This window comes from Micropterus salmoides, unplaced genomic scaffold (genome assembly GCF_014851395.1).
Source record: "Micropterus salmoides isolate LMB-PRFRI ecotype aquatic unplaced genomic scaffold, ASM1485139v1 Ms_hic_scaffold_10, whole genome shotgun sequence".
Classification (NCBI taxonomy): Eukaryota; Metazoa; Chordata; class Actinopteri; order Centrarchiformes; family Centrarchidae; genus Micropterus; species Micropterus salmoides.
Genome location: NW_024040041.1, coordinates 31074237 through 31101773, shown reverse-complemented (window position 1 = coordinate 31101773; position 27537 = coordinate 31074237). Strand labels below are relative to the sequence as shown.

Genomic DNA, 27537 nt, shown 5'->3' with positions numbered 1-27537 from the left:
TTGGACAATGTCAACACCATAAAGTGCCTTCTCTTTACTTCACGTATATCAGCAGAGCCTTTTACACAGGACAAAGCAGCGTCTAAAAATAGCAAACATGTCAGGCTGAATGGAAGGAATAGGTGTATTTTGGCACACAAGACAGTGACTGTGCAAAGTTTTCACCCCTGCGGAAGTTATTTTTATTCATTGAATCAAAGTAGACTTGGGGGGGCTTTGTTATTTGTGATAATGTGCATTTGTTTAGTCAAGTTTGGTCTAAGATAAGATCACAGAACCTTCTTCATGCTGACTTCAGAGTCTCCCGCGTAGCTTCTTTCTGAAGAGCTACTTTTACAAATACAACATTATAAAAATTCTCCATTGCAAGTGGAAGTTCTCTATTAAAAATCCTATTGAACTACTAAGTAAAAGTACAGAAGTATTATCAGTTAAATGTAATTAAATTATCAAATCTAAAAATAACTATACCCACTGTGACTAATTCTGTCATTTTCGTTTCTTACTGATTGAGCTATGTGCCAAGGGATGTTCACAGAGATGGAAATATTCAAGATTCAAGATTTCTTTATTGTCATTCCACAGTACACTGTAGTACGAAATTACGTGCAAAGTTTGCAGCTTAAAAATATAGCACAGAAACAATTGAAAACACCGTAGAAAATAAGCTATCTAAATAAAGATAAATAAAAATGCTTATATGGGTGTGTAGAGTATCGTCTAAAAACTGGAAAAATATACATATCTAGATATATACAGTATAAATATCCACATTTAAAATAGTGCAGTTGAGAGTAAGGTGCAGTCAAAACAGATAATTATGTATTATAGTATTTCACATTGATTGGTCTGTTTTAGTGTGTTTTAGTGTTCAATAGTCTGACTGCAGTGGGGAAGAAGCTATTTTTGAACCTTGCAGTCTTTGTTCTCAGACTGCGGTACCTCCTCCCAGAGGGGAGGTGGGAAAACAGTCTATGGCCAGGGTGAGTGGGGTCTTTGAAAAATGTCCACTTAATATTATTCTTGTATCCATTACATGACTTGTGCTATTTAACCAATTGACGCCTACATTTATTTACAATAAAAAAAAAAAGATTTGTTTGCATTTGCCTTCAAGCTGATATTAAATTAAGTGGAGATTTTAAATTTTTTTATAGAACATAGAATAGATATACAATCAGGTATGATGTAGGTGTGATGCAAATTAGCAACTACATGCCTAAACAAGAAACCAGTGGTTGCAAAATGTTCCTGGGTGTGTATTGAATATGCATAAACAGGTATTAGTGGAATACATACGCTATCTCGGCTGCAGTCTGAATGAAAGTGGTGTGATGTGAATTCACGGCGTTAAGGGGTTAATCCCTGCCTCACACGTTTGCTGGCTTGCAGGTACTTGGACTCCAGCTGGTACTTACCTTGCCAGGGAATACTTAAATTCTCTCACATTCTTGATTCTGGAGGCCACAGGCAGCCAGTGGAGGTCGCAGAGTGAATGACTGACATGAGTCCTTTTGGGCTGATCAAAAACCAGACGCGCTGCTGCGTTCTGAATCATTTTTAGGGGTTTCAACGCACAAGCTGGAAGACCTGCTAGGAGGGCATTGCAATAGTCAAACTGAGAGATAACCATGGCCTGTACCAGAAGCTGGGTGGCCTAATGTTGTATAGAGAAAAGCAGCACGACTGGGAGACAGAGGCGATAAGGTCTGAAAAGGACAGGTGGTCGTCAACCATGACACCAAGTTTCTCACCATCCTGGTTGGAGTGATGGTTGAGGAGCCAAATATTTAACAATAAAACATGAAATCATCCATAAGAGGTCATATTTTGTGTCTATCTATCTTATATCTAAATCTATATAAATATAGACAATATTACAAATATATATCTATATATTTATTTTTAAAAGCACACAAACATACTGTGTACGTGCGTAACTTAAAGGTTATGGGGATTTTTTTCATTATTATTGTGTTTTGTTCCAGGAACAAAACTTGTCACAAAACTGGATATTCCAGTTAGACAGTGCAGACATTCAGACTCATCGATGAAGTTTGTTTTACTGAAAGGCAACTACAGATAAGACTGTAGGTATGCAAATGTGCAGAGTCATCATGGCAAACTCCACACAGCAGATAGAAACCCTGAGCAGAACCTGGACTGTGGCAGCCATCTGCCTCGACCGGTTGTGTTGAGAGCGAGGGAACACAAAGGTCAACGAAAGGTCCGTGGCTGAATAAATCAGTTTAGAGGCTGGACTTTGTAAACCCCCCCCCCTCCAAAATTAAAATATAGTGGAGGCTCTGAGGCCCCCTTCCAAAAGACAAAGGCAAAATGTTTTAGTCCACCGTAGGGCTGATCCCAAGTTGAAGATTCAATGGACGGAACCTGATTCGACTGTCAATCTCACAGTCGCTGGTGTTGTGCCGAGTTGTCCTTATCTCGCGGGACTTTTGGATAATTTATCACCGTTGATGAACCACACAAGAATATTTTATCATTTTGAAAGAGACTGCTACTTAAAATAGACCTGCGAGGAACCGCGACATGCATGTTGTTGTTGGCAGCACGACATACATGCAAAACTCTGCACAAGACCGGTGAATGACAGGCAAGAGAGAGAGAGAGAGAGAGAGAAAAGGATCTTCAAAAAGCCTCAGAGTCTGATTTGACTATGTAAATCCTTATTTCGGGAACAGCCCTAGTCCACCTTGCACTGGGATTCAGCTCTGAATGGTCTAACGAAGCAGAGTGAAGCTCATGCCGGAGCATCAACATGCCTCGTGACAGTCTTGTCTGTCCCTTAGAAAATGAAATCAAGGTACCAAAGAAGAACAGAAAAGCTGCTAACTGATTTCTTTCACAAGAAAGAATGGTTTAAGCTAATATCAGTAGTTTAGATTGAAGGCAGGAATCTAGCTCGATGCATATTTGCATTGTAGGCTAAAACATAAATTATTATGAGCATCATAAATTAAACTTCCTAAAGTTTTAAGTATTTTGCTTTTAGGCCTACATGCCTTTGAACCATTAACTTACACTGTGGGCTTGGACACAAAGATTAAATGTACCTGAACTTGTCATTTATTTGAAAGCTGTTTTTTTTTTTTGTCTTCTTGTTTCTGCAAATGAAACATGACTGTAGTGAAGTCTTGTTCATTTGTCTTTTATTATGCAGTATAGTAGCATTTTCTCAATGTAGGGCTATGGTGTGGTATTTGTTGTCTTATACCTTGGGAATGATGAATGCTTAAAAAAAATGATAATGTTTTTTTAAGCACGATACCCATAACAAACTTAGCCAATTGTAAAGTCATTGTAGGATACAGTGTGTTGAGAAATGTGGTGAGATTTCAAACTTTAAACAAGAAAGGGGGCTCACAGAGACTACGCTGCAGCCTTTACCCTAAGATGAAACGTTTCTATCCTGATGGGAGTCTCTTCCAGGATGTTAAGGCCCCTGAGGGCTCCCTAAGTGGTTTGACGAGAGTGAAAGTTATGTGCGTTAGACAAAACGCGTCGCCAGATCTCAACTCAACTGAACCCATATGGGAGATTTTGCACTGACTTGTCAGACAGCTCTCTCCACCACCATCATCTAACGCCAAACGAGGGAGTATCTTTTCAAAGAACGAAAGGTTTTCATCCCTCCAGTAGTTCAGAGACTTGAATCAATCAAAAATATATACATCAATGAAACAGAATCCATTACACAACTCACAATAAGAGCACTGTGAGGTCAATTACCCATCCGTGCCCTCAGATAATACAAAGTGACACTAATCCAACGAGTAACCGTCAGCTATCAATCGTGATTTACTGGATATTTATGGTGACATGATGGCCCTTTGGTGAACGCTGTCATCCTGGATTCATGTTTGCTGCTTGCGTGCGGTCATGGATTCATGGAGCAGCATGCAAATTCTGCGTTGAGTTTGGATTTTTCTCATGATCAGGAAGGTTTCCTGCAGCTGTTGCAGCTTTCACACAATGACATGCCGTGATTGAGGACAGATTAGGTGGTGAACGGCCCAGTCACGCTACTTTTTGGGTGTGTCAAAAGCATAGGTGCCATTTACGTTAAATGTTTTGAAAAATATCTTGCACAGAAAGATTTTAACTAACAAATGAAAATGCTTTGAGAAAGGTTTATTTGCACAATAAGAAAAAATGCAATACAATTTAAATACAGACAAAAAAAAATGTGCATTGTCCAAAAACTGCATTATATTTATATACGTTATTTGACACCCACGGTCAAAAGTGTTGTTGATCATTTGGGCAACTTGGGCAAAAGGAGTTAAGCTCCAGTCCCATAAAACAGCCACTCCTCTAATTAGTATGATTCAGTTCACTACAAGTGGCTTGATTATTATTATTTGGCTTTTCTTTAAGTAATGTAATAAGTAAAAAACACTTTTAACGCTGTTTTGAGTGCTTTGCCAGGTGTTTATATGTCTGACAGTGTCACAGCCGTGCAAGATGCATTCACCAAACTTTACAGGTGTATATTTGAGATCAAAAACAAGGCCGTGTTCGAGGATGGGTGTGGTCAGACCCATGACTACCCAGTACTCATCATCGGTACCCCGTTCATGTCAGCATGTTGACGGGCGTCGCAGCTAGTCTGAACCCATCACAAGATTTGTCTCTAGTTGTAGGATCGTTTTACGTTCACCTGAATAAAACACTAAAAATAAAACAGAAGATCGTAGGGATGCTTAATTAATTGGTTTCTTTTACTCGTATTCAGCCGTGGAACCAAACAAGGGCTCTGAGGGGCCAGACTCCTTCTGAAAATTACTGGGCAAATCCGATACTGTCTGATAAGTGTAGTAGATAGCACTCATGTAAAGTGTTGTCTAAATGAAGGTGTTATTTTGACAGGGGGAAAAAAATCCTCCTCCAAGTGGAAATTTAATTATGCCTGATTTTTATATATAAACCTGCAAATAGCTCATTTTGGGGCCATTACTGTCTCTGTTTAACCTTTTTTAAATTTAACCACTAAACTAAAGTGGATTTAGGGGATGTTCTTTGTCAAGACAACAGCTGTAGCCACTCGTTCACCTGACAGAAAAAACACCTAATGAACTTGCTCAAATGGTTCGGACATAAATGTAGTAAAAGAAAAAATTAAGCCTGCGTTTCCATTCTACATAATGTATGAAACACTAACATGTTACAATACTTAAAATCAATCTGATCTGTGAACTTGAACAGTGTGCCAAGTTTGAAGAGGAGTGGCAGTAAAATAACCACGTTTATCAAAAGGTAAACATCAGCCAATTGCTGGCGGGAAGGAAACTGTACCAGTTCCACAAAGGAGATCGTTCTTAAAAGGAGACATCCTTTCATATAAAAACACATTTCTAAGAATTATGAAGAATTAAACTTGACCCATAACCCAGTTTCCAAAGCAAACAACCTTTCAAAACTACCCAGAGCTTCCTACAGCTGAAGACGGAGGTTTACATGCACTGAGGCCGAAGTCATTCAAACTCATTTTTCTCTTAAGATTTCATGAGAACAAATTATAGTTTTGGCAAGTCTGTTAGGACATCTACCTTGTTTATCACAAGTCATTCTTCCAACAATTGTTTACAGACAGATTATTTCACTTACACATCACAGCAGGCCATATTTACATACGCTAAGTTGAAGTTGAACCAGAACAGCAAGGGACATTGTGAAGCTGCTGGAGCAAACACATCCAAAAGTATCTTTATTTACACTAAGACGAGTCGTTTATCGACATAACCTCAAAGACTGCTGAGTAAGGAAGAAGACAGTAACCCAAAACCACCATAAAGAAGCCAGGCTATGGTTTGCAACTGCACGTGGGAACAAAAACCTTGCTTTTTGGAGAACTGTTCTCTGGTGTTTGCAAGTAGCATTTTGGCATCATTATTGTTTGATTTGTTGCAGTTGTTCTTGTTTTTATACGACTGATAGACTGAAACTGAATTGCCCTACGGGGATAAATACAGTTGTTGAATTGAATTGAGTTGTGTTTGAAAGTAAAGGGGGGAAGCTTGCAAGCCAAAGACCACCACAAACCCGATAGGGAATGTTTACTCACAGTCAACGTCTTAATAACTGACTGTTCTCAGGTGCCGAGTCTCCTTTTAACCACGTCTACAGGTTCTATCTCAAACTTTCTGTACAACCACGAGTTTGAAAGCTGCACAAAAACAATTCAATAAAGACCACAGATGCATCGTTCGGTTTTTACAACACTTTAATTTTAAAACCAGCACATGCACAGTACAAAAAAAAACAAGTCATAAATAATAACCCCTAGTAAGAGTTCTGTCACAACAAAAACATCTTAATCACATCTGCAGACATGAGGCCTCATTTAGTCTTATGACCATTTGCCATCACATTGGTACACAGATTGGCGCAGGTCCAATTAGATTTTGACAGGTGACTAATGTTACACAGGAAACCCTAAACAACTAAAGGATTCTGTGTTTGTGAAAACAAAAAGCTGCAGGAGTGGCATTAGTTCAGTTTCTGTTGTCAAACCTGTTCACAAACCTTAAAAAAAAATAAAAATAAATAAGATTGGGCCTTGTGCAAGAACATTTCCAGATTTTTATCCTAAACCTGCCTGAAGTCGGATTCACCAAACTCACTTCACTGCACAAACTTTTCTACTCGATGAAGACCATCTGCTCAAGAGTAGCAGCTGCATCTGTGAGATTTGATGATCACGGCGACTTGTTTTATTCATACACGTGTACCATGAATAAAAAGAACGTCACAGTGCGGAGATTCAAGACGTAAACTGAGAATGGTTTGACAAGAAGTTAGATGGTTTGAAAGTTTTACTATTTAAAGCAAAGTGGTCCATAATTTATGGCGCATGTTCGGTGAGATCCTGGTTTAGGCTGAAATAAGTTGTTAGTTACACAAGTTATGTGACTTAAGTTAGTTAGAAGCCAGTGTTGGCTTTTGTTTTTTTACACAAACAGCAGCCTCCTGGTGAAAGTCCTGTGTTGGACCCGTCCAACCAAGCCAGCTTCCTCCCCACAGGGGCTTTTCACAATCTTTACACTACGTCACCTGACTTTGACCAGACTAGAGGAGCATCTACGGTGTACAGCCACTGACCAAGCTGCTGTACTTAAAGCTTTGGGAGTGAGAACAGCTTGATACACCACATGTACGACCGGCCTGTACCACCCCTGAACTTTGTTGGTTCCTTTGTGGAAATTGGTGAATGCAACAAACTCGTACTAATCTGTTTGTAAGAGTTTGTTCTTGCATGAGGCTTATAGAGGATCTTCCATCCTTCACTGTTTGTTCCCTCTGTGCACAAACTGCAGAAATTGATTGAAGATAAAGAAATCAAATTATTTTCAATAAATAATTTTGTTATTTTAAAATAATTAAACCATTTTAATACTTATCCCCACAGCTCTGGCTTACCTAATTACTATCTTTTGGAAAACTGTTACTCATTAAATGCTGACTGACAGACAAGTTTTTAAATCCTCAAGTTGATAAGTAAAAACAAAGGCGGTTTAATTCATCCATTACACACTGTAAAAATGTTAAGTCAACATTAGAAACATGTAATTCTGACATTAACAGTGATATATTGGTGGACAACTTTGTTTTCACTTGCAAACTAGAATGCCAGCTCATCTATAAAATGTATTTTAGTGATACATTTCTCAGTGTTTAATTTTAAAAGTTTTAAATTTGACTCGCATGAATTTGGTTAATTCAAGCAGAAAATAATAATAATAATCACCCAATGCTAAGAATTCCCTTTAATGGATCCACACCAGAAACAAAAATACGTGTCCCTTGGCCCACGCCTGAAAATTCAATATAATTCAATTAAATGTGGTGTAAATGAGACTTAAAACACATCTTCCCTGTATAAGTAATAACTAGTTTAAAGAACCATGTAAAGTTATACAGCTGTCTCATGTAAACATTATTTAATTTCTCATCATTGTACATCCCCGGCATATTGCACATATTTGTTGTGAAGTGTTAATCGTTATTCTTCTATATTTTATATTTCTGATTCTGATGATGCTGGTGAGAATATTTCCCTATATCCCCTAAAGATTTGATTGTTTTTTTCTAAATGAGGCCCCACTGAGCGAGAAGGGAATGTGGATAGACGTGAACGAAGTGAGTTACATGTACTAGAGCAAACACAAACCACAGGATAATCACATTGTCTACACACTGAATTAAGTGGATCAAAGTTAACAGAGTTATATAAAAGGTGAAAGTTTGGGCTGGGCGCAGCGTGGACGAGGGCTGTCCTATGACGGATGATCTAGTACGGACGGCCCCGCCGCTCCTGTCTGTGGTCACCCCTGGAAAATTACAACACAGCGATGACATCGTTAGCATCCAATCAATGAACAACATCTACAGGACAAACAGGTTTGCTGATGTACAGGGCTGACAGGGGACTTTACAGGGACTTTCAGGTTCAAGTTTAAAGTTCAAACCATTTATGTGACAATATCCTCGTGCAAAAATGCTCCATATTACTGATGTACCTCTTACAGTCTCCTCTCATAGCCCTCTGGGTTAAGGCCCTGTCAAACAGCTAAATTATTCTAAAAATAATATTTGGTCGTGGTGGATAGTAAGTACATTTAGGCCCGCATCAGACAGAACACGTTTTTTGCAGTGAGAGGCTCCTTTTTTTGAAGGAGCACTTTGAGCGCACGAAGTTGAAAAACATTCAGCTCTGAGCAGAACCCCCCCCCCCCCCCCCCAACTGTCCAATCAGATGAATGGAGAGACGGGCCCTCAGTTGTGGTGACGGAAGTTTACACTTGCTTGGATTATCCAGAAACTCCAACAAACTGTCCTCAAACAATGCCAGAGCAGGCGCCCTCCTTTTGTCTATTGTTTTTAAAGCAGATGTTTTTAGCATCAAAAGACACAAACCTGTGAGTTGTGATCAAGTTTCTGTTCATTTTTGTTATTACTTAGCGACAAACCACAGATTACAGATCGCTGGCGCTATAATCTTTGATTTGACTGACAGGACAGCAGTTGGTTGCCGAGCAACATAAAAAAACCCACACAGCGCACTAAATTCAACCAAAAAAGGCACTGCTGTGTGCCTGCCGTTTTCCTTCTGTGTGATTACTCAAATATTTTACTTAAGTACAAATGTGAGGAACCTGTACTTTACACTTGAGTATGTTCTTTTACATTAATATACTAGTACAACACGGTAACTCACTCACTTACATTAGAACCACATTAAGAACCGTTACCATCAGTATGGACGGGAGGTACAATCACCAAAAACCTTTTTTTTTTTTTTTCTACAACTGGACGGTATTGTTTTAAGACAATGTGAAATTATCCTTTAATATACAGCGTAGCTAATATGTGGGAAACACTGTTTTTCGGTTCCTTTGACACTGAATCACTTATAGCCTCATTCTAAACTTACAAGCTAAATGCATGACAGCCAAAGAGGGCCGTTTGTTTGAGTGCGTCTGACCTTGCGTCCATCTTTCCAGGGCCGTATCCTCCACGGTCTCCTCCCCGGTCGCCTCCTCGGCCCCCTCTGAAGCCGCCGCGGTCACCACCTCGGCCTCTGAAACCGCCCCGATCAAACCCCCCTCGACGCTCTCCGCCGTAACCTCCTGACAGCAGAACAAGCAATTAGGTGACAATTTGTAAACTGCTGACACAAAGTGACAGCTTCACTATGTCAGCCCCCGGGGTGAGAATTCACACTGCAGTCAAACCGCACAGCTGCAGTCTGACGCTACGAGCTTTCATGAATTAATAACATATTTCTCTATTGTATTATTACAAGTTATGAGTTGCTATCCGTGGAGTGAGTCATAACAAAGCTATAAAAGAAATAAAGCAAAAGGATGTTTAAAAGACATTTCAGGGTGTCAGTCTCTCATTTGTTTATACAAATTACTAACTCGTCAATAATAAAAACAGAACAACGAGTTCAGCATTTCTAACGTTTGCTGTGGAGCCTTAAACCTTTTTTTAATGCCCCGCCTCCCCTGGGCTGTGATTGGTTGGTTCATGAAGTGACTTTGACAGCAACTAACACACACGGCTGCATGAAATCACAGGAAGTCATTAGCGCGAGCTCTGCTTCCAAGTCAAACCAACGCAGCAGCTGGCTTATTTAATCCAGCACAGGCTGCATGTGTAAAAAAAATTTCAAAAAGCTGTGGATGAGAGGAGAAGTGACAGGAAGTGGAAGTCAAGAAGTTTCTGTTCTGCTTGCTCAACAGTTGTTTGATAAATAAAACACATCAAGAGAATATCTGATACCCCCCCCAATTCTGGTCATTTTGGCGCCAGTGATTTTCCTTTGGCGCTCGCTAAAACCTCTTTGTGGGGCTCTATGCAGGAAAAATCCTGTCTTCGTTATCAATGAATTACTAATTTAATCATTGAAGAAGTGACATTTTTTGACCATGTCGAGACCATGTCAGATATAAGGACTGCAGAGGTCTAACCTCTTTCCATTGGGGGCATCCCACCAGCATCCTCAGGTTTAGGGGCCTTGCACTGGTTACACTCGTTACGCCACGAGAAGTTCAGGTTGCCACAGTTGCTGAAGAGAAATGTGCAGAAACTAATGAATAACCACAAAATTAAAAATATTCTCATTCTAGATATATTTTGCATTATGAGCTGCACGAGTGCTATTAATTAAAAATGAAATTTACTTTTTGCATGAACTTGTATTATGAACACAGTGTGTGCAAACATTTAATAAAAGGTCGTGTTTTTATGATTGTGTAGAATAGAAGCAGAAACACAGTAGCTGTACAACACGTTTCCATCCAGATCAACAAATCAACAAATCCCGACTTACGGGTTTGAACACTTCCAGTCTCCGGCTCTTTGTTGTCCACCTCCTCCACCTCCTCCGCCACCGCTGCCTCCTCCTCCTCCACCGCCGCCGCCGCCCCCATTGCCTCCTGGGAAACCTCCACCTCGTCCCCCTCCAAATCCACCACCACGACCCATCGGCCCTTCACAGAGCAAAGAAGGGAACCACTCAGCCCTTCTGTCAGCGCGACACCAGTGTTACTACAGATGCATTGTTTGTGTCCTCGTAGGTGTTAAATTAGTGCTAACCTTATTTTCTTTACTACTTCAACAACAGTAAGATCAGCATTGTCCCAGCAAATAGTTCAAAAATAGTCACCAAACTGAGCTTTTATCTACTTTTAAATGTATGCATGTCACAGAAAAAGATTTTACGTGGAGTCTGTCCTTTTACCTGTTATTGATTACGGGGATGTTTTGTACATAAATGCTTCTTCTCACTGTCTTCACATGCCGCAGAACGTGGATCACGGGGCTCTGAGATGTTTTACGAACGGTGGTTTTCTTACTCACCATGTATTATATTCAAAAGTGAATTGTTCTGCTTTGCGTGCACCACTTCAGTCATTGGCATGTTTTTATTTGCAGAGCCATTCTTGGCAAAATTCCTTTCTTCTAATCTTATCTTTTAAACTTAAATTATAGAAATCACACTCTTCATTCTCTGGACAATTTGCAATGTTGTTCCCAAAGTGTGTTTTGGTTTTTAGGTTTTCTGCACCTACTGCAGGGAACAATGGACTGATCTTTAAACAAAAAAAAAAAAAAGGTCAAAGCATAGTAATCCTGAATCATTTAAAATCTATTGTGAAATATACTCAGTCCAAGTCTGTGTGCAAATGTTTTATGTGTTTGCCAGTTAATTTACTAAAACTCTGTGTTGCAGCTATTCTGCTAGGCCAGGTCTCTCTTGAAAATGAGATCTTTGATCTCAGTGGGAAAAGCCTGGTTGAATAAAGGCTTAATAAATAAAAGAATTTGTCTCAAATGGACTCAAAAAAGTGCTATTAAAAATTGCCAACCTTCACAAACGGGCTCACCTCCTCGTCCTCGACCTCCCCTCATGCCACCTCGGCCTCCAAAGTCAGCTCTGCGGGTGGCAAAAGACACCTTGATAGGATTTCCATTAAAGTCCTTACCTATCAAAGAAAGACAGAAATCAAAAGGAGCTGAGGCAAGAAATAAATGTGCTCACAAAATGCTAAATACAAGAAAAACTGTAAAACGTTTGTAGTTATGTCCGTTAAAGAGGAGAGCAGCTGCGATCAGCTTGCATTCCCGTCAGTTACAACAGACTCCAATAGCACAGTTTCGAACATGACGTTTCAAACCACTCCTTTCTCTGCTGTCCATCTTCATGCTCAATTTGTTCCACACTCTCCATTTCATTCCAACTAAAACCTGGTTTTGAAGCCGTCAAGCAGCAAACACCAGAACTTATGAGCGAGTCAAAGCTCGACAGTGTTCTCAACTCACCATCAAACCAGTCAATGGCAGCCTTAGCTGAGGGGGGGTCATCGAAGGAAACCGTGGCCTCGCCCTTCAGCTTCCCCGTCTCTCTGTCTGTGTACAGGTTGATCATGGGCAGGCCGGTCTTCTTGTTGACCTAAGAAGATGGACAGGAGGAAACCGAGGCAAAGCAGTGATTGATTTAGGTCACGTGACAGCCTTGATAGCAATTTAGAGATTTAAATGATGTAAGATATTTGATTGTAGAAAAGCTTTTTTCCAACTTTCCTGGATGCAAGTTTATCAGAATTTCAAAGGCCATAATTAATCAATAATTGGGACGCGAGAATTTCTTCTTTAAAGAATGTATTATGTTGGGTGGTGTTTTGGGTTGGGTTTTTCCTTTAACCTCTTAGCCTCTGCGGGCGGTCAGGTGGCGGCAGCTTTCAGTATGTGCACACGACTGATATCTTAACTTTGTACTCATATGATACACCGCTTGAAAGTTAACTTCCTCTTCCTGCTACTGTAGAGAGCAGTCGTGCTTTTCCTACTCTCCCCTCTTATCTTGGCTTGCTCCTATTTTCTGTCTACTTTGGTCGTGTGGAAACTTTTCTCTTTCGAACACCTGCCTGCTGTTCTCCTGAAACCATCAAAATGAAATTAATCAACTGGTCACTCAGCGCTATTGACAAGATTTTCTTGGAATCTCCCTAATATATCGTAAAATTGGTAAGACAGCCGCCATTAAATTTACCCAAAAGCTGTCTGGGGAACTTAAAGAGTGCTTAAATGGGGTGAACGACAAGCTGAAGGTTTTACATCAAAGGGCCGATCAGAACTGTTTCGTAACATCTCAGACCGGTCTGTGGAAGCGCAGAGGAGGACTGACACCATCGGGGTGCAGTCTGGTGAGCTGCTGAGAGTAACCACTGGTCTGACAATGAAATTAGAAGAAATGTCGAAATCACTACATGAACTGGATGCACGTATGACGCTGAGGATGAGAGCGATTGAAGGACACTGATCTGGATAAATGTTACCGAATCAACCTAAATTGGATTAAAAATTATTGTCTTAGTCTCATCCTAATCCACCGATCAATTATACTCCAACAAAAACAGTCTTGTTACGTTGTCAAAGGTTCAGGTGATCCAATCTAGTAAAAACATTTAGTCAAAACACGTTATTCCATTAATAAATCCCCAGGGACTACTGTTGCCGGCAGACGTGGCTCGTATGTCATTATAATCGTAATAATTCCAATTTGAATGTAAACAATTACGATATCTTGTATTCAAATTGGCCGCTGAACTCTGACCTTTCAAGTGACACCAAATCCGGCCCAATAGCAGCTCACATGTCCCTTTCACAGCCAACGAGAGCCCGCGCTGTAAGGAAGGGCCAGCCCCTATTATTTCGTGGGTAGGCCGAACCAGTTGCAACAAATTGTGCCGATGACTGGCACTTCTTGTAGCCAATAAAATTCTGAAAATAACGATATCGAGCTTTAAGTGGGAAGTTCATGATCTACCAGCAAAAAAACACATTTGCCTCAAGCTACCAGCTAATACAGCCGCCTGCCGCCAGGGGGCGGTGCTGTTTTTGAAAAAAAAACGCTAAGACATACATTCAGAAAAACCTGTGGAAAATAGTCATTTTTCATGGTATTGATATAAAATTTAAACTTAGACTAGGTGAGGCTTTATGCTGTGGCCCTACAGTGTTTTCCAGCTAATAAGTCCCAGCTGTAGTTGTCTACATGCATTTGTTAGCAAGCATTTTAACGCAGAAACACTTTCTTTTTAAAATTAAATTATTATATTTTAGAAAAGCCCAAAACCATGCATTTACTCCAAATGGGTCAATAACTACATTGAATTTACTTTGGATATGCCTTGAATAGGCATTTTGCATGAATTTTACAGGAACGGTAAGTTGGTTAATCAACATAAATGTTAATAAAGTTTCTGATTTTGAAATGATATTTGGAATAGATTGTCATGAGCACCAAAGTGTTTGTGTAATTACTGTCAATGTCAGGGGAAACTTGTAAATTGCTCAAATACAGGCAGTGCTTGATGAGACACATGCTGTAGCACTGGAGAGATACCTTAATGATCCCAATCTGCTTAAAAAAGTCTGCCACCGAATCAACAGTGTAGTCATCTCCCAGGCCTTGCACGAAGATGGTGTTATTATCAGAGTTATCCTGGTCTTGCACTGTTGGATAATAACAAAAAGAGATGTTAAGACAGCAATAAGAGGCTAACGCTGGACATCTCACCCGTTCTATCACTCTGTGTAGGTCAGTTTCTGACTACTATAACTGATTGGCACTAAAACAAAGCAATGCAAATATGTTATTTATATTAACTTGGTATTAGGCAGCATGAGCTGATATTTTTGGCTTAGAAGAATATAAAGTTCACTCTCCTTTCAGCACTGTTTTTTTTCTGACAATTATTATCCACGGGACGGGAATCATAAATCTGTTTTTTGGTAATATAGACAGTACATGATAAACGTCAAGGAAATATGGTTAATAGTTTCTGTTATATCAAAGCACATCTATTCAGTGAGACTGAAAAATGTCAGTTGTGGACACTGTGTTAGGTCTTGTTGCTAGCAGGGCAAAAACAACTCAAAACTTACTGAAGCTGGGTCCTCCATGTCCCGGGTCTCTTGGTCCTTGAAGAGGACAAAAAACAGCAATTAGCTGTGAAAAAGATCAAATGATAAACAAACACAAACCTCACACAAACTGTAAATACTACTAATACTGTATTTAATTTCCTGTCCTCACTCAAATCAACACAAAACCAGTATTAAACTTCTACATTTTTATCTGTTTAACCAACTAAATGATCCTATCCAGAATGGGCAAGGCTTAAAAAAGACGAGCAGTACTAACTATAAGTTGTGAGTTGATATATTACATTTAGCTGACGCTTTTATCCAAAGCGACTTACAATTGCTGTACATGTCAGAGGTCGCACGCCTCTGGAGCAACGAGGGGTTAAGTGTCTTGCTCAGGGACACAATGGTGGATGTCTCACAGTGGGAATCGAACCCAGGTCTCCCACACCAAAGGCAAGTATCTTATCTATGCGCCATCACCACCCCTATATTAATTAGAAAACTATTTCCAGAACAGCCTCAGAATTGACCTTCAGAGAAAAGTTTTTTACCTCCAAGTTTTTTTAAATAAAATTTCCTATAAGTATTGTTTATTAGAAAACAGTTAGACACATTTTACTCCGATTATACTCCACTCACTAAGAGTATATTATCAGTACCTGACACTCGTTTCAGATGAGTAATCGTTACACCCTAGTGCTTGCTGTGACAGCTTGTCACATAATAAACCTGGCATTTTACCATCCTGTCTTTTAGCAGTGTCATTATACAATTACATCTTTCATGATTACCCCACTTCACAGTAAGCAGCCGGCATTCTCTCAAACACGTACACAAAACAAGATTGCCCGCGTTATTGAGATCCTTCCTGCAAGTTGATATTGTGCATCGCACCATACTTCTCACAGTATACCATTTCATTGAAGTGGTTGTTTCTTTGATCCGCCAAGAAACCACAATATACTTCTATGACACTTCATGCAGAAGCACGCATGTCGGGCTCTTTTTGAGGTTTAAAAACAGTCCACAAGTCAATGTATTTGTGTTGATGCATTTCTTAACCCACTATAAGTACCTTCCTTTCACACAAACATTACCAACTCCAACGTATTGCAACACAATCCCTTTGTTGTTTTGAGTATGTACACCTTCAACGACCCGGTCACCCATGTAATTCATTCATTCATTCATTCATTCATTACTGTGTCTACCTTGGTTGTCCCACATCTTAACAAGGGATTCTTGGAAAATGCCCCAACATACATCGTGTACATAACAGCACCATTTGTCATTCTGAGATTTCGTTATTGCAGTACAACATTTGCGCACACTTTACCCATTCATAAACCCAACTTCCAATGTTGAAGTTTTTAGAGGTTAACGGAAACACCTTTAGGAATGTTTAGGTGTGTTAATTCCTGTCCCCTTTTTCGGAAAGACTGGTTGAAAGCTGCATCACCTGCAGCTTTCATTTAACAGAGTTCCTGGAACTGGTCCCTTCTCGATGACAATGTCATCAGAAGCCAGAGCCAAACCCTTACCTCAACATTTGACCCACTTAGGTAATGAATCTGGCCTGTGACAGTGAAACCAGGCAAACCCTTTTCAGCAGCAACACAGAGGCTACTAAAAAGAATGATTACCCAAAGACTGATACTCACTAAACTGATCAGGAAGAAGTACTACGGTGGCACAGCCTGTCATCATGGCTGATATTTACAGGAAACAGTGTCGCAGGTCTATATTTCTGTAGATTTTTCATTACAATTGCACCGTTTCCCCATAATTTCAACAAATGCTTTAAACTAAAACTACAAACAAACAAAAAAACTAAAGTTGTTCCATTAGAAACGGTCACTGTTAAGCTTTTTAATTATTGATGTTTGGGTTTTTGTTTAAGGTAAGATTAGCTGAAGAGTCTCTCTGCCCTAAAGACAGCGGAAAGCATCCGAACAGGAGGCAGCACCAACTTGTCTGGAAACTGCTCAGGACCATCAGGCCCTACAGAAAGTGGTGGACCATTAGACCTACACTCCCCATTTTAGAGGACTTGCACACCAGACGGTGCAGAACCAGAGCTAGTAGGATAATGAATGAACCACCTCCAGCAACAGACTATTCCATCTCCTACGCTCAGGTAAATACATCAGTAGCCACAAGTGCAACACAGAGAGGCTCAGAAAAAGCTTCTTTGCTCAGACCATCAGGATTGGTGACCTCTGACCTCTGTTTATCCTCTGCCTTGTCAAGCACATTGGCCTCTGTTAATCCTTTGCATTTTAGTAACAAAGTTCTTTGCATAGTTTGCCTTACAACTGTGACACACCGCATGTGCAGTTTACATTTTTTATACACTGAAAAAAAATGCTTACACCACCTACACACCAGGCTAATATACACAAACATGTAATACTTAAATTAGAGGTTTGTTATTCAACTCATTTGTATTTATATAACGCCAAATCATAACAGAAGTTACCCAGTTTTTTTTTACCTAATTGTTATTTGTACCTTTATCCTAATTATTAGAATTAACAAAACATTAACTACACATAGTTGGCATATGTAACAAATTAAACCTTTGATTACTTGGATCACTGGGTAGTTTATAATTAAACATCAGACCCTGTTGTACTTCAATTAAATTAAATATTAGAATTACAAAATGAATACTGTGCAACACGTTACCCCTATAAATAACTATTATAGATGCCACTGACAAGACGACTGCACCAGCATCAACCCTGCAGGTTTATAATTTTTGTTTAATAAATAAAAGCAACTTTAAGCTAAATAAAGTCAAGGTAAATACCAAGTATCAATCTGTCACAGACCTGCAAGTAAACCTCAAGTCAAACATGAACTATATACAGTCACACTAAATAAACCAACTGTGTGATTAACAATCCTTGGGCGTGGTTTATCATTAAAATAAGGAGTCACGTGACTTTAATACAAGCTGGTCTATTGTTCCATTGTTGAGAAATGTTCTTTCCATTTATAGCACAACATGGACCTTATCACTTGACAACATTCCACAGTTGGGCAATCAAATCAGTTTTTGACTCATCTCTGGAAACTACAAGTGACGAGTTTCTACAAGTTGCACAGTCATGCTTGTATGGGGCTAAATTCCTTGCACCTCATGCACATAAATGTTAACTCATCCATTCATGTGTGACACACAACCTGCATCATGTGCACAAAAATCTGAATCATGGTGTCAAACCTATTGATACCTTATGTTTTGCTTTGGATGGTTTTGACACATTACCCCAACAACCACTGCATGTTTTATGACTCATGGACAAAAGCTCTGAACACTGGTAAGACATATTCCAAAGCCGCAAGATAAGAGTTGCTGAAGAAGTACATACATAAAGCCATGATGTACCATTTACCTCCCTCTGCAGGATATTTGCAATCACTGAGCACTGATACACCTGAGCACTCTGTGGTTTCCTACTTGCAAGGTGAACACTTATTCAACATTATTCATCAAACTCTACCTTGTAAATATGTCATATTAAATCTCAAAAGGCTACACATACTTTTTCTGTAATAATCAGTTCAGTAGCGTAAAAAGAATTTTCCTTGAAGTTAATTATACATGTTTACCCACTTCATGCTGTAAGTATACTGGTGTCCCCTCCTTTTTTAGCTTTGACTCTTTAAAACCCAACAAACCTTCTTGTGCTCAAGTCTATTTTAGTCACTTACCACCAAACTTACTGAATCCTCCACGATCGGCCATTCTGATGAGGAGGAAGAGAGAAACGACACGCATTGAAGGCAGGTGCTGACAGCGATTTCTCTCAATGGGTTGTGGGTAACCTTCACTCTCAGACTCTGAGTTAAACCCACCCTTCTTCTTTTGGCACTTGTCCTGAACCCCTACTTGACCTTGTTCAGAGTTTCTTGAACATACCTCGGGGACAAGAGGCCAGTTTAAAGACCTTGTCATTTTATGTTTACAAGCTGATAAAATTTTTACCCTAAAGTTCTACCAAGCCTTTAAGTGACTTGTGTGCACCCATTTTATTTCACCACATAACTTGGTTGTGTGTCAATTAACCAACCCAATCATTAACACCGTTGATCCCTGGATGGGTGTTGAGTATTTTCTTTTAGGTCTCAGATAACCTTTTTATTCTTTACACAAATTGAAGCAAATCTAAAAACAGATGTTCTTTGGTGCTTTTCCCCCCATGATCTCCCAAATTATTAGTATTTTCAAATCATTATTTCCTCCAACTACAATTTGACTATTAACGGTCTGTGGACTTCCCCAGGTTTGCAATATCCCAAATGATGGCTTAAGAGCAGAAAGCCAGCCTGGAGAGAAGGTAAAAGCCTAGGAGAAGATTCAAAGATTGATTAAAGCAGAGTATGACACAGTGATCCTGTAAGGGCTGGTTGGGGAGGTAGTGGTAACAGGTGAGAAAGGCAGGTGATGGTAATGTATTGTGGTGTGTTAGTGTGTGGGCAGTTAACGCACACAGTCTACTTGCCATTTTGGAAAAATCTTGCAGACAAAAAGACAACTGTGAGGAATAAAAAAAACGCCATATTGGTGAGCCGAGGCTTACAGGCCAAGCTAGATTTTTTTTTTTTTTAACACAACTTTCAATCCTTTTAGGGCACATTTGTCCTTAAAATAGAGCTATACCTCTGATTTTCTTTAAAACCTTTTGTTATCTTGTGACTTTTAGAAACAGAAGACACTTTATTATACCAAGATATCACATCTATCATGAAAAAGAAGGACATAAGCATCAGTTTATATTCCTCCGTTCTCAAATCTTAAGCCAAGATCACTCAAAAACATTTTTAACTCTTCAATATATAAAGATAAAAATGTATAATTTAACAAACACTTTGTTGAACAACACATGAGAGTATCGGCCGATTAGTGCTCAGTGCCATATTTAAAGTATACTGTGAGGGACTGAGTTCCAAAATTCAAATAGTCCATGATGGATGAGAGGGCATTTAATGAAATGGTAAACTAGCTCGTCTACGAGTTCATCACCAACATTATGAGGTTACAAGAGAGTACATGAGATAACGTACAACCTCTAGAAGAAAAACAAAAACATCAACTTACCATACCAAAACTGTTTCTGCTTCACAGCTTCACTCTTCTTGTAAAATCTTTGTTCTGTGATTTGTCTCTGTTCTGTATAATTTATTGGGCTTATCCAACGTTACCCTGACCCAAAATCTACTTCTCTTTTTTTTGCATTTATATATTTTTCTTGAACTTACACATAAATACAGTTTGTTTACGTTTCCTGAAATCTAAACAGGAAGTAGCTTGCATATTGCAAATCAACAGTCAGCTGTTGCATTTCTGAGCTGCTCGCCAACAGCCACCCAAAGTTCAAAGTCAACCTGTGTTTGATGCGACAGGTTTAGTTTTCCTTTTTTGTCTTTAACAGAACTTTGCATTGCTGTTGTTTGTAACCTGGCTTTCATGCAATGCTGAGCTTGAGTGTGATCATACCGTCCTCTCTCTTTGTTCGAGCACCTACATCGCTGTGTTTGGATCATCACACTGGCAACGGACAGTCTGCAGTACACAAGGTTTCTTGTGTTTATAGTAATGTGACAAAGGCAACAAGTCCATTAAAGGGACAAAGATGTGATATCATGTACGTAAGTGACTGCAGTAACACCACCACATACAGCCAAATCATGGACAGCCATTATATAGATACATGTTGCAGTTGAATTAAATCGGGTTTGTTAGTTTTTGTCTCTTTTACATAGAGACAGTGATCTGGTAGCACAGATGTTTGCTTTCAAAAGCTTCATATTTTTGCTATTGACGTTTATAAATGTAAATTGTAGTGAACCTTTTTATGATTACATTTTGGCTTTTCCACATTTTGTCTTTCTGCAGATGATGAAATGACTGACGGTGAGGGAGGGGTCATGCTTCATAACAAAACTGTAATCTGTAAGATCTCGAACAGAAACCGAGATAGAAGCAAATCTGTTTTCCACGCAGTGATTTACTCTGGTTCATGTCGTAGCTCTTTCATTGAAGGATCCGTTTTTAAAGCTTCACATGACTCAATAGCATGCTCACTGCAACTTCACACAAGTACCCTCTTGTTTGGGTGAGGATATGGTTTCTGACCGGCATTCAGCCACAAGTAGGGTTTGAGTAGCGTTTCAATTTTATCGATTCAGATTCTAGTTCAAATTATGGAATAAGGTTCTTATTGAATCTCGGTTCCGATTCCAACCCCTTCACTATAAATCTCGTCACCACTCGGTGACCTTCATCCTCTTGCTCATCTTCCCCTTTAGGTCTAAAGTGAAAGGTCTCATTTGTAGACATCATTCTTTTCCCTTCAGTATAAAAAGGTGAACGTCAGCTCACCTGTGTTTTGTACCCGAGCGTGAGACGTTGCTACTACAGCTGGGTAGCAATGCTTTGTTGACATTCTGCGTAACAAGTGACCGGACATCGTGTAAGTGCAACTTTTATGGCCTGTAAAACGCTCACTGCCGTTTAATCAGGAGCGAGACTGACCCACAGTTCTTAGAAATTTTTGCAATGGTTCCAACTTGGAAGCGGTTCTCGATATCCAACCCTGGCCACAAGAACCTTAATATAATGAGCCCATCACAGCAGACTGCGAACCCCTATATGATATGGCATTTTACCCAGTTTACAAGCACAACCTTTATGTTGTGCTTGGACACATGCAGCCGTGTTTCGAACACATTCAGTTTACTTTTGTGAGCTCTGGGCATTTTGTGATTGTAAACTTCAAGATGTTGCGTCCAGTAGGCTGGGCCATAATTGAAAGTTATTACTTTCAGTGGTATCATACCATGATGACATGATTATATTGTGTTATTGTTTTAAGAACTTCTTTGGTTTTAATGAACGATTCCAAGCAATAATTAATTCCCAGAATAAATTACTGAAGGTTTATTTCACACACAGAGTTTTTTCTTGATGAAATGCGTAACAGGGGAACACAGTTCACTGCATAACTATCAACTTATATTTTTTACCATAACTTTACAATGTATATTTTTATGATATAAAAGTGTCTTATTAATATTTGTAATATTGATTTTTTTATTGCATCGCACAGCAACAGCATTCCAGCAATGATGGGTTTGTGTCTGCATTAAGTCTGGGCAGATCCGTGTGTTTACATCGCTGGTGCTTGGTGCTGAAACACAGTGGATGGACACCGTTTCCCAAATGAAGAACTTCGGTGCATACGTGTATGTATATATATGTATATAAATGAACTGTTTTGGCCTATATGGATTTATTTTATATGTTAGCATATTCTAAATGTAATTCTCTGATATGTTCTGTGTAGCAGGAAGGGACTACATTTCATATAATAATACATAAATTACCAAAAAGAAGTCCTGTTTTAAGTTTTGAGTATTGATAGAAGTAATCCAACACTGATCTGTCTCACATTAGATCAAGGTCCGGGCCCCTGAACACTCTACTTAGTGCATGCACTCTCTGCTGCTGTTGTGTGCGTGCATGCAGAGATCACCGCGTTAGTTCATACAATATATTACATATAATCTTAAACAAATTCTCTTATGATTAAGTAATAAAAGATTAAAAAGAAATACCTAATGTTTGGCAAATCACTTTGGTAATAAAAACGTATTCAGAAGTAGCCTATTGATGTATAGGTAGTCACCTTATATATCACGACACATGGCTTCTCCCTCTGTCACAGCACAGCAGCAGCTTTTAATAATAAATAATAGGATAAATATAAGTGATTCCTGCCCTGGTATTATTTGGTAATGGATCAGAACCGATTTTATGTTATTGCTCAGCCCTATTGGGCAAATACCCAGAGTTGCAGCACAGCACTCCGACTGTATCTGTCAATAGTTTGACTCCAGGAGGTGCTGCGAATCACAGACAAACCTTTAATGTGATGTATTCAGAAAGTTTATGTACAAAACAAAACAAGATTTGTGCAGCGGTCACTGCAGACAGAAAACACATCAATTGCTTTGTGGCAATTTAAGAATTCATTTTCCTCAAAAGCAAGTGGGAGGGGAAATTCTGACACATCAGCTCGCACCTCTCAATTGCTTCAGCATGTAGCTATGAACGTGGAACAGTTCTCTCTCTCCTATTTAATTTTCCTCTACACAGTTCCACATGTAGCCAAAAGGTGAGGAAACATTTACATGCATCACTGCACTCAGATTCAGAGCACTTTCATAAGTCCAGAGGACCTAGTAAAACAGGACTGATAACATGGGACACTGGAGGCTTTTTAAAAAACTTACCCCATGCCTCCTCTTCCTCTTGGTCCCCCCTCGGCTGCTTCGGTCAAAACCGCGATCATATCCGCCACCACCGCGACCTCCAAATCCACCCCCACGGCCCCTGCCACCACGGCCATCCTGACCTAAGTAACCTCCATCAGGACTGTCATACCCTCCACCTCCTCCTCCGCTCAATGGTGGGCTTTCGTCTCCATATCCTGAGAGAGAGAGAATCAGATGTCAACAGATTTACCCGTGTGAGTGCTCCACACACACGCCAACACTGTACTGTGAAAACCAAAGCTATGAGGACCAGCTACACTGAGGGGTACTATCTGCAATAGAAAACGGCGCACGGCCAAACCGAGTCGAGTCGGTGCTGGTAATGGAAAAACAATAGTAATCCAAGTCACTGTGAATAACTGTGTGGCTGGTACACTTAGGCTGTTCAAACTAATTTTCAAAGTTTTCTGAGTAACAATCACACTATCAGAATAGACATTTCAGAAGCAGTGTGTGGAAATTTTTGTGTTTTCTGTGAAATAATCTGCAGAATATGCCAAATCAGGGTCCAAATTAAATTTCACTCGACATCAAGCAGCCTGAGGGCAAACCTGATACCGTAGATACAGTGCATGTTGAGGTGAAGGAAGTGGAAATGAGGGGATATTGAGGTGCGTAAGGACTGAAAACTTACATTTGAAATAGTAACAACAATACCCACAGACCTGACTGTAAACAATTTTCTCTGGAACTACTTTTCAAATAAAGAAATGGTCATTTTTGTTCCCTGGTGAGTTCATGTTAAGTTCTTCTCACTTGCAAAAGTGCATTAAAAAAAGAGAATATAAACACATCCCTTACCTCCACTTTGGCCATACTGGCTCTGCTGACTGTAGCTCTGTGGCGGGGGGGAGTTGTAGCTTGGAGGCTGGTTGTAGTGACCTCCTCCTCCGTGTTGGGGTGGTTGTTGGTGGCTCCCGCTGCCCCCATAGCCACCAGTCTGACCGCCACTGCTGCCGTAACCACCTCCACTCTGTCCACTGCTCGGTGGCTGGTTGTAGCCAGGGGCCTGCGAGTTACCTTCATATCTGTTGAAGGTGGGGAGAAGAGAAGCAGATAACACATCAACCAAAGCTACACACATCTACACCCCTTCATAGAGATCTTTTTGCATCTTTTAGCTCTGTTTACATTGACAAATCGTTCCGTTAGTTCCTCAGACAGCTGCTATACCTGACTAATGTGCATCAGAAGGAATCGCATGCCAGAAAGTACGTTTCAGTACTACGACAACAGGTAACTGTGAGCTGTGAGTCATACATGCGTTCTGACTGCATATTTAACAGGGTTTTAATATGGTGATTTATAAATAAATCAGTGTTTAGGAAGTCCAGTTAAACTTAGAGGAATTTCCTGATGGCTAGTGTAACTTGGTTATCTGCTATAGAAAGAATAAATTCCTGATGAGTGAAAATTAGTTAGCCCGTTTATGCTCATATTTCATCACCTACATCCCTCCGTAATTTCTACTTTACTGTCCAAATGGGGCATAACAAATTAAAAGTAGAGAAGCAGAAGCTGACTGTGTCTTACCCTGCAGAGGAGGAAGAGGAAGGTGGCTGCTGGCTGTACCCAGAGAATGATGACTGCTGGTTGTAGCTCATGTTGGAAGGCTGGTTGCTGCTGTTGTAGCCTCCAGAGCTATAGGGCTGACTGGAATGATTATAACCACCACCGCCGCCGCTGCCGCCCCCCTGGTTAGAGGGCGGAGAGCTGTATCCTCCTGGGAGAAGAAAGGATACAGCAGCACATGGAATTAAAGTTACACCACAGTGTGCAACAGAAGAACAGCGTGGTTTCGGGCCGTTATTGAATCTTCCTCTACCTGACGGGGGCTGACCATAGCTGCTATATCCTCCCTGGTTGTAAGAGCCGGAGCTGCTGTCAGAGCTCTGGTTGTAGCCTCCATAGCCCTGCTGGCTATAACTCTGACCAGAAGACTGACCATAGCCCTGGTTAGCACCGCCGCCGCCGCCTCCACCACCACCACCTCCTCCACCACCGTAGGACCCATAGCTGCAAGAGGTAAAAAAAAAATAAAACATCCAAACATGAACACATCGCTTTTCCATAACTTACCAAGAATATACAAACCTTGCCTTAACCCAAATGTATGTTTGTAGTCGAGGTGTTTATATGAGAAAGATAGGAGCTCTTGACGTATTATACAGGAAGTATGATATTGATATACGTAAACAAGTCTTAAAAATCTCATGCATAAACTCCCCATATTGGAAAAGAACTGGTTTATGATTGAGTATAACATTACTTACCCCTGGGCAGACGTCTGGGAATAATCTATGGAATAAACAAAACTGAGTGTTAAATATATACATACGCATTAGATTAGTCTTTTTTAGTAAAGCACATATCTAATAAGAGTAATCCAAATGATACAGAGCTTCACTCACACCGGAATCACCCTCAACATATGATTAAATAATAATAATAAAACATCCAGTTGTATGCTGGTTCCTGTTTGGCAAATATGAGCTACGCAAAAGAAATGAAATGAGACACGTTTTATAGTCTGTTATTGTTACACATAAATAAAATGGGACCAACCAGCAGTCTAATAATAACTGTAATACAGATGAAGCTGTTACGAAACGTGGTTTGATGCATCCCGAGCCAAATTTTCAAGCAGCTTTCTTTAATTTAACGCCGTTTTGTTGAGTTTAACGTGATGTGCTTTCGTTAATAAGAATAATAAGCGTTAATGTTAAACATCATCTGAACCGAACCGAGTTAAACCCGCAGCCTGAGAGCAGCAGAGAGGCAGAGAGGCAGAGAGGCGGAGCCGCCATCTCTCAAACTGGGTCAGTAGCACAAGCGACCGACTTAGCTTCATGCTAACTGTTAGCTCGCCGGTAGGTTTTTCCTCCACTCGGGCAGCTCCTTCTCCTTCTGCTTCTCTCCTTCTCTAATGTAACCGAGTGATTTGAATATGAAAACGTCCGGCCTTCAAACAGTAACGTTAATATAAACATATATATATATATATATATATATACGTTAATTAGCGTCTTGACATTAGCTAACTTAGCTCGCCGGTTAAGTTAACGTTGCGTCTTGGTGAAGATATTTAAGTATTAGCTCACGAGCTTTTTAACCTTCACTGGTTTTAAACGACGTTTTGTACTGAATCTTACCGTTAGACGACATTTCGATGAAACGGCCTTTAACCTATAAAGCAATTGATCAACCAGCGCGTTGTTTACGGACTGAGACGGATGAAGGGACACCGGGGACCGGGGCAGCTGTCACAGCCCGGTTACTGCAGTTCCTCCTGCGGACACAAGGGGGCGGGCAGCAGCGTAGCTCCTCTTCTTCTCCTCCGGCAGACTGTTTAGCGCATTGCTGCCTCCCACCGGTTTAGTATCAACAATGCTACTTTTTACTTTCATGCTTCCTGGGAATGCCTAAAGATTGTGCAATTTTGGAGTGATCTTAAAATGAGAATTGATGGTTTTTATCGCTTGCAAGTCAACATTAAACCCAGGCATTTGTATTTTAGGATTAGGATATAGCCTATAGAGTGACTGCTGGGTCTGCACACATCTAACGTCACCTAAACTCCATAACACAAGTTTATGTTCCCCCTTGGCCACACAAAGCAATCCCAGTCCCGGCTGTTCTCATCTGTGTCAACGAGCTACCACGTGCCATCAGAGCAGGGGCTTCAAGAAACTCCTGAAAACTCTTCAGAGAACACTTCCTCTCATAACACCTCCAAACTCTAACATGCACTTCCTGTGCCGCTCTTCTTCTTACAGTTCTCTTGTATTGATTGCACTATTCATTAACTACTTCCCCTACTTCTTCTTCCCTTAAGTATTTACCCGTTGATGCTGTATGCGGTAATAGCTCTTACAAGTATTGTCACTTGTAGATCTCCTGCTGTATTGATGCTCTGTTAATGCTTGTATGTTGTTCCTGAAATGAGATTTGCTTTAGATAAAAGCGTGTGCCAAATAAGTAAATGTAGATGACACAACAAAGCAGGCTGTCAGCAGGTACAAGGATATATTGAGAATCTGCTGGTACGCTGGAAGGTTAAGTCTTCTTCAGATGTGGGTTGCTGAGGAGCCCCCGGATGTGTCACTTTGCTTTGAAAAACTCCTGAATGAAATCCCTCTTGAAAGGTTATTATACTTTTATTATTATTATTATATATTGAGGTTGATTCACAAATTAAACTTCAGAAGTACATGAATATATCAGCTC

General features: G+C 40.1%; 1 protein-coding gene across 1 annotated transcript; it reads right to left on the bottom strand.

Annotated features, from left to right (window-relative positions):
* Positions 1-6226: 6226 nt before the first annotated feature.
* fus (FUS RNA binding protein) lies at positions 6227-27428 on the bottom strand. Its single transcript, XM_038708193.1, is given in 16 exon segments — positions 6227-8351; positions 9506-9650; positions 10497-10594; positions 10859-11018; positions 11916-12014; positions 12352-12481; positions 14438-14547; positions 14980-15015; positions 18685-18719; positions 23269-23297; positions 23299-23465; positions 24112-24338; positions 24844-25033; positions 25136-25326; positions 25584-25608; positions 26463-27428. Coding segments are annotated over 16 exon segments (1695 nt in total). The 5' UTR covers positions 26476-27428; the 3' UTR covers positions 6227-8311.
* Between the last annotated feature and the right edge of the window lie 109 nt (positions 27429-27537).